Source organism: Larimichthys crocea, chromosome XIII (assembly GCF_000972845.2).
Source record: "Larimichthys crocea isolate SSNF chromosome XIII, L_crocea_2.0, whole genome shotgun sequence".
Lineage (NCBI taxonomy): Eukaryota > Metazoa > Chordata > Actinopteri > Sciaenidae > Larimichthys > Larimichthys crocea.
The window spans coordinates 17,979,508-17,987,998 of NC_040023.1; the positions used below are offsets into that span (position 1 = coordinate 17,979,508).

Sequence of the window (8,491 nt, forward strand, 5' to 3'; positions counted from 1 at the left end):
TTCCATCTCTGACAAGCTTATGTTTGTGTGGTTTGACTGCAGTTGTGCTTCGGAGGACGGTATTTGCAGTGTGTGTTGTCAAGAGTTGTGGTGTGAACACACCTCACCCACAGATCTCTAAAGTTGGTCTGCTTTGTCTGTTTGTTGAGTTTTATTGACCTAATTTCCTGCCTTTGCCAAATTTACTGCAGAGAAATGTGCATGTATAAAAGGAAACAACACCATTAACGTATTGCTTAATTTAGTCAAAACAAACAAAACAAACTTTAAATGCTTTAGAATTTATTGTTATTTTCATTCATGCAGATGCAATGAAATCACTGTATAGCAACAAGACAAGTGCACAAATACAGCCTGTAAGTGAGGTTGATGGTAATGTAAGTACTTTTCTAGGTATTTTGACATAAACCAAAATAGTTGGCAGATTAACATTTGACCTTTTGATGGCACTGGATAAAAAGTCACAGGGGGTTTTAAGATATCTGTATCATAGTGGTGAAAAGACTGAGAAACAGACCAACATTGCTATCTTGAAGTCGTTGCCACTAGCATGGCTCAAAAAGTGCCGATAACCATCTATCACACACTGTGTTACATGTACACAGTCTCTAGAATATCTGGTGCTAACTATATGGGCTGCTGACCAGGGATGCATGGTTGAGTGTATAGGAAACCTGATTACTAAGAGCTCTGGAGTTTCTGGCTTGACATGCATTTTATGCTGCACAACATTATTATATTTAAATGTTTAAAACACATGCATCTCGGTTTCTTTAATCAGATAGGATAAAATCTTAGCAACTACTAAGAAACAGAACTCAAAATGGTGTGTTGTGAAAACATGCATAGGAAGGTTAGATGACCTTGTGCATACAGAACAATCTTAACCTACAGTCCGTTTTGAATATACAACATAAAAGGAACAATAGAAATCCTCACAATAATGAAATTCGATTTAAAAATGAGGCAATCATCACGTTCCTTATTCCTGTATAGGTATTACTTCAGAGGATGTATGCATGATTATTTAAATGACATACTAGCTAAAGCTGACTTACCATTTCTCCAATTGTAAAAAAATATTATTTTCAGAGTCAAAGTCATACATCATTTAGGTGCATGAGTGCTCCCATCCTTTAAGATGGTGTACATTTTGAATAATTCAGCTCTACAAACCAAGAGAATGATCAAGGCTGCATGGAGGAGTTCAGTGAAAACATGTCCTCGCTCATGCAGTGAGCAATTGTTTTTAAATTAAAAGTATCTGCTAGTGCCACCCTTGTTAAACTCCATGCTGATATCTGGCAGTCTGTAAGGGAGTTATGAAATCAGCCTTCGAGCTTCCTTTAGCCTCACTGATGCCTGGAGACAAGAGCATCAACCATTAAAAATACGCCTTAAAATACACTGTCATGTAGCTGTATAATCTGAGTCACTTGACTGGACAGAAAAAATTATGCAATAATAAGACAGTTATAGATGATCTTGTTCATCTGATACAAGTGAAACTGAAACTTTCATGTTTGTTCTTTTTGCTACTACTGTATGTGGTACAAACAGATTTAGCTTCCTCTTTTTAGACATGGTCTATGATTTTGGTTTATCTTTTACATGCTTCGAACCAAACCTACCTGTTTACATATGAAACCACGTGAATTATTTATGGAGGCCTACTGACCATGCAAAAAGAGGCAACACCTGCCACACGGACGACATGCTCGCAACAGCTGTTGTGCTGGTCACTTTCTGCATTATTTACTTTTTATTTAGTTGATATACAAAAATAAGTATTATTTTTCTTTTAAGAGCAGACCCTGCAGCAGTGTTACACCGGTTACTGTACGACTTATATAGTAATAATGTGTTTAGATGTCTTATACTTCTTACTCACAGCTCTATACTAAATCCTCTGCTATCTCAGTGGTGTTAATCAATGTAATGATATTACTGATTGGTAAATATAAATACAGTGGTTCTGTGCAATACTCCTCTCCTGAGGTACACACCAAGCAACAACACACGGCAGGTGACCTGGAAAACTGCAGAAATACTCCATCTGATGTCTCAGCACAAAAATAGATGATAGATGTTCACAGTGGAATCTAATAGATTAAAGCTTGTACACATTTATTTAAAATGCTGCATTACGCTGGGGGGGGGAAAACTGAAATGCTGTGGTGGTGGCCTCAGGCAGTGGAAAGCCACATTGCTGTTTCAAAAACATGTCATGTACAGACAAATATGTGTTTCTTTCCTGCTGCTGCTGCTGCATTCCACAGATTCCCCTCCCCTACAGTCACCCTGCGTTTAACTGACTGACCTGGGTGCGACAGGAGCGGAAAACCTCAGGAGCTGACAAGAGTAACATTGCAGCCACCTACAGCAAGCCTCTTCATACCCGTGACCATCAAAAAAAAATAGTGTACATACTGAATTCAAGGGTGGAGTGTTAACAACAAGAAAAGTCTCCAGTCTTTTTTCCACTGTATGTGTATGTGTCCTTCACCTGGATACCAATCTGAGGCTGGGTGTGTGCACCATCCACCTCCTTTATGCCACGTGACGATACACATTTTTGCAGAAACTCTCAATAGCCCCCATTGAGCCTCACACATGATCCAAAACACACACACAGTCCAAGCAGCACCTGAAAAGCCACCTCTGTTGACACAACACCCAAAGGAGCTGAGATAACAGGACTGTGTAAGTCCTAAAATTATAGCTACTCTGTGAGTGAGCAACAAGCTTTGACTCACCCAGATCTTTTAGGATTAGCATTAACTGAAAAGTTTTGCCACAAGCCCCATATTCAGTATGTGAATCACTATAATTATGGTGGATTCACACTGAACTGTAATCGTCAGGTGTGCTGATAACTGGGATACCTATTCTCTTGCATCCAGTAAAATCATCCACATTCCTGTTTTTGAATCAAACACTGCACAGCGAGTACGAGATGTACGAGATGCTGAGCTCAAGCACAGATTAACTCTGAAAATGGATCCTATCTGTGCTCACTGTCATCATCACACACACCTACATCCACTCAGCATGAGAGATACAGCCACTCATAAAGACACATTATTCATAGTTTGGGCTTGTGACTGGGTTACACTGAAAGCTTGCTGCAGAGACCTACTCTATATTAGGTTTATATGGAAACAGTGTACTTAGTTACCTCCATAACTTGTATTTACTTGTCAAGAGGTAGAGGAAGGGGGCCCAGAGTTACCATGGAGACTGAAAGGATCTATTGGTGTTTATTGTCTGAATCACATGTTATAATCATACCTGATTGGAAGACCCTGTAGGGGAGTGTCATGACATGGAAATATAGTTTACTGTTTCCCTTAAAAGCTTTACAAGTTAAACAGCACTCTGTTTAACTGTCTTGAAAATGTTTCAGTTGTGTGGTGCCTCAAAGAGCAAGACCAGGCACTGCAATGCAACTTTTAAATGCAACTGACATGGTTTACAAGTGGAAACACGACTTACTTTGTAAAATAAATAATTAAACTATGTAGTAATAAAAACGATTTTAACTGTTAAAGAAAAAAAAAACGCACTCACCTCGTCAGAGTTACAGATGTGAATTGCAGGTGTTGGAGATCTTGGAAAACTGTCTGTTTATCAAAGCCAAAGGAGAGAATACAGCCAATGAAGAAGACTACAGCCTTTCAAACACACAGCCTCACCTCGCCGGTCAGACATGCACACACACGCACCATCCGCTCTGAAAAAGCATCAATTTCTCCACCGCTGGAGGAGGGCGGTGGTGGTGTGTGACTGACTGAAGCCAGACCCCAATTAAAACGCAGAACAGAGGTTGCGTCACCTCCAAGGGGGCGGGGTTTGTTTCATTGACAGCAGCTTTTCCATGACGCGTTGAGGAGGACTCCAAAAGCAAGGGCACACTGGAGATAAGAGTCAAACTCTCATCACTTTGCAAATCATCTAATGCATGTCTTTAATTATAGTTTAACAGGAGATGTAATTTAAACTGGGATTTCCGTGCCCACGTGTAGAGGAGGTGTAATTACTCCTTTCTGTCTCTAATAACAGTGTGAGGTAATATATATGATGTAGAAATCACTAAAATGACACAAAAATGGCAAAATAACCTCCTGATCTAACAACGAAATGAAGTCAGTGACACATTTGGGATATAAAATGAGGATATACTGCCACCTACTGGTCATATGTTTGAATCACAGTTTTCCAGTGGTACTCATGACATAATCATAAAGTAAAGCATCTTTGCAAACAATGAGATAAAAATGACGAGCATATATCTAATGAGTCACCCAGTAAGTATGAAATCTGTATGACTTTTAAGTGAAAGCTTGTCATAAATGCAGGGTTGTTGCACATGTACAACAACAATTACTACAACAAAAACAATCTTGTCTTGGTCGCCCTCAAGAATTCACCTCATTAGAAATGCCCTCATAACTTGAAATTCTCTGCAATATTCAGCAAGGAAAATTGTACCGGTGCATTTTGCTGTGCGAACCATTACCATTATTTTTTCTCCTGAAAGTCTGAATTGGAGGCTGTTATATCACTCAAGGCTGCAGTCTTGCTGCTCAAGGACTTACTGTCACACAAAAAGCCTTTTCACAGCAAGTCAGCCTGACAGCAACAGATTACGTGTGAAAAGGCATGTTTTCTTTTCACAACGGCGAGCTACAAGGTTACCTATAATGAAGAGGAATGGATTCCATAACACAGCCAACACAATGCTCTGTGCTGAACCCTGTCACATTTGTAGGTGAAAAAAATATCTTTATACAAATTTTCTCCTCTGTAAAATGGAAAAGGTGGCAGTGAAGACCAATTTTTTTATCTGTGCCGCATTATGAATTTACTGAATATTGTGTGTGTAGACTGTGCAGGCAGACTGAACTCACTGAAATGAGCTTTGAAGGCCGTTTCTTTTATTCTATCCTTACAATCAGCTGTGGCTTAAGGGAGCCTTTTATAATAACATTACTGTATAATACATGACAAGCTCTAATGAATATTGCAAATGAAAAGCAGAAAACTAAAGCATATTAACATATTAACATATCATTTTACAAAATACATATTTACAAAATGCAGAGAGTGAAATAAACAGTCTGGAGAGTTGATGTAAAGAAATTATGAATCACAGACTTAAAATTAAACTATTTTATTGTGAGCATATGTGAAATATTACAGCCTTTCTAGTCACTCTTTGATTTTGTGCCTAATCCGTTTTTGGTGTGGATGTTATGAAATTTAATCATGGCCATAATAATTTTAGTCTTCAAAGCAACTTAATATCTTATTGTGGAATTTAACCAACCACCTGTACATGTAGGTAATGCTGACATTTAAAACCATAATTCTCAATGTGTGTGTTTTGACCACCTGATTTTTCTTTTCAAACAGATGTCCATATTTAAAAACAACTATTTTCAAGTCGCTGCAATGCTGATCTAAAAAAATAATTTAAAGAAATTGGGCTGTCTAGTATATTTTCCATGTATCTTACCCTAACCCTAAACTCTTCCTCTGGATAGCCCGTGCACCTCCTGTCCCCTTCAAGAGACGGGCTCAGTTCCCTCTCTCTGACCCTTCCTCTTGTATTTTAGGGAGATACAGAAGTCTGATCTTTCAGACTCGATTTTCTTATTGTTTGTAGTCTGAATGTTAAACTGATTTTTTTACACCAGTACTTTTCTTGCATATTAAACACTTGAATTTTCTACCTGATTTTGTCTTCCATAAAGCTCACCAACAAGTTTTTGGAGCCATTTTTCAGGATTCTTTTCAAAGTTCAAAGCACATAGATTTAAATTAAAACTATNNNNGATATATAAAAATGTATTCAATTATTTTGGCTGTTATTTGCTTCCAGGATGTTAATTCTTGCCCAGTGAGTTATCCATGGAGGTAGTAACAGTTGATCCCATAGAACTTGTGTTTTTTTCCTGTGACTACATTGTCTCTCAGGTTCACAGCTGCATGTGTGATGGAGCTGTTAAATTTGCGATGGGCCATTGACTTACTAAATGAATTTTGAAGGTCCAGGAGGCTGAGAGCTGCACATTCTCTGCCCACAGTCCCAACTCTGTTCATGGAGTGAATGCCCGGCAGGACAGTAGGCCTTGGTAGGATGCAGGGGTTAGAGATACTACCTGCCAGCTCTCTTCCCATTGCCAGTTCATCCTGCTCTGAAGCTGCCCTTGATAATAACTCTGCATGTGATTCAATACCTGCCAGGTCTTCGGCTACAGCTGACTGACTAAGGCTAGATACATTTCTTCCAGCTTTGCTACTTGGTTCATTCTTTACACACAGCTCAGTCAGGCTTTTCATCTCTTCATTGGCCTCCATCTCTCCCTGGGAAAGTGGGCGGTTGTACAGGTCCAGAGGCCGCTCTGTGTTTGCGATCAGGGCAGCGTTATCCTCTTGGCTGCTCTGTGACACGGATACTTGCATGGGACTTTCATCAAACTGGACTTTACTATGCTGGTTTACAGTAGCTGAAGCAGTGCCTGTATCTGGGAGTTCATCAGTTGTGGGACTGCAGTTGCTCCTCCCCACACTCTTCCCCTCTCTTCTTCTACATCCATTTCTTGGTTTAGATGGAACAAACACAGGAAAGGACTTTTCTCTCTGTAGGGAAAGGAACTGTTTTGTATTAGTTTTTCACACTCTAAATGTTGCTATACAAAAGGTGCAATGTTCTCAAGGATTTTACCAGTGGTACAGAGTGTGAATTTATTCCAGTGGGGTCACTCATTTTTTCGTTGAAGTCATCTATTTTTAGAGGATTTGCTGGTCCAGATCCTTAGAAAAAAATCAAATTTCAGATATTAAATACTTAATATTACAATATTATTGATTGTTTATGTTAAAATCGCGCATATGCTAATACTTCATTACTTTGATGGTACACACAGGCTTTCATTATTTAAGATCACAAAATGTACTCTCTGTTCTTTTTTCAGCTTCCTGCAGAGGGACTGGATTGAAATGATTGTGGACGATAGGGAGCAAGAAAAGAGGGAGGGTGTTGTAATTTTTATTTTGGCTGAAGGGACGGTAGTTTAACTTTGTTGGGAGAACAGGGGACAAATTATATTTTATTTTGCCCTTCTTTTGCAAAAGAGAAAGCTTTTATGTATGCCATGGTTTATAAAGTTGTGCTTTTCAAGTCCCGTCTCTGTATCGGGAGCCGCATTTGTTTTCATCATAACAAATGGTAGCAAGGATTTGTATAGTTATTAGTTACTGGAGTCAGTAATGAGAATGTTATGTTATGTCTCCAAAGTTAGACTATAATATAATGCATTCAGCATCAGATGATGAACTGAAATCAAGGGAAGGCTATTACATGTAATATTGTTGGGGAAGATAAAGCTAAAGCCCCAAAAGTGTTTAGGACCATTTACCTGTGTACTGCATTTGATAAGAGGTGATCCAGTGAGTCCTCTCTAAATTTTTCAGCATGTTGCATGTCCGCTCAGATGAGGACAAATTCCATTCACGAAGTTTAGGGTTGGGCAACACGGTCTTCGGAGGAGTGGGGTAGAAAACCTGGTTCTCTTCTTTCAGTGGTTTTGAATGCTGGGGAAAGGTGTTATAAGAAATCATTTGATGTACTGGATAACGTAAAAAAAATATGAACCTAGTATTTCATTACTCACATCTAAGAAGCCGTGTTCTCCACTCCAAGTTACAGCTTTCTTTCTGGTTTTCATAGGTGTCTCCAAGACCTCATGTCTGTAAGGACTACCTATACACAGAAACATCTTCAAACTCTCTGGAAACATATATCCCACCATGCCCTCTTACCACAGCATGTCTAGAGTTACCTATAGTTTTGCTCAGCAGAGTGATGTCTGGTGCACTATTTGGGATCAGGGGGTTGAGGAAAGGTTGGGAGGCTGCTCTGACTCCTGTCTCAGGGTCATCTGGAGAGCGGAAGGATGGGAAGATTGCAAACCGGGAGATGTGAGATGAATAGGGATGCTCTTTAGGAGTTGCGATCTTTATCATTTTCTCCCTGTTAGCGACAACAGGAAATTAAATGAAGATTTATTAAGCTTTGAGGTAGACACAAGAAACAATAAATGTAAGCGGTTAAAACAGAGGACGCAGAAAGTACTCACGCCATATTTATATCAGTTGGTTTTGGTATGCTGAAAAAAAAGATGAGTGTCATCATTCTGTATCACTACTTATAATAATATTATTATTATATTGCTACATTTATGATAAATCATTGATTACTCACAGCTGGTCATTGAGACGAACTTTACTTTTCTTTCTGCCAGTAATGTTATAGAGTTGTTGACTGCTGATATAAAAAACCCAACAATCTATAATTAGGCTACATTTGATGTAAATATAAGTTTAATTCTGCAATTCTCTTTGACTGTCTATACAGAATGTTTTTACACTCACTCAGATAGGGCGGCTGCTCCATAACCAATGTCATCATAGCCGTTTAAATCAG

The 8,491-nt window shown here is 38.9% G+C and overlaps 2 protein-coding genes across 7 annotated transcripts in view; both read right to left on the reverse strand.

The window, feature by feature from the left end:
* Positions 1-3,790, reverse strand: part of osbpl3b (oxysterol binding protein-like 3b) — a 28,256-nt gene extending 24,466 nt beyond the window's left edge. For all 6 annotated transcript variants that reach the window (XM_027287488.1, XM_027287486.1, XM_027287484.1 and 3 more), the window contains exon 1: positions 3,571-3,790. The gene's annotated coding sequence lies outside the window, so the exon portion shown is untranslated. The remainder of the gene's footprint in view (positions 1-3,570) is intronic.
* Positions 3,791-5,907: 2,117 nt separating this feature from the next.
* On the reverse strand, positions 5,908-8,149 carry spmip4 (sperm microtubule inner protein 4). The gene is made up of 5 exons (XM_019255127.2): positions 8,145-8,149; positions 7,828-8,038; positions 7,425-7,599; positions 6,731-6,819; positions 5,908-6,645 (listed from the first exon to the last, which is right to left on the reverse strand). The coding sequence occupies exons 1-5, from the start codon at positions 8,147-8,149 to the stop codon at positions 5,908-5,910; spliced, it is 1,218 nt and encodes a 405-aa protein (XP_019110672.2).
* Positions 8,150-8,491: the final 342 nt, after the last annotated feature.

Excerpts from the sequence above, each read along its gene's own strand:
- spmip4 (XM_019255127.2), bottom strand. Across the intron at positions 6,820-7,424 it reads TTATCAAATGCAGTACACAG|GATCTGGACCAGCAAATCCT; the intron begins GTAAATGGTCCT and ends TTTTTTTCTAAG. Across the intron at positions 6,646-6,730 it reads ATTCACACTCTGTACCACTG|AGAGAAAAGTCCTTTCCTGT; the intron begins GTAAAATCCTTG and ends CTTTCCCTACAG.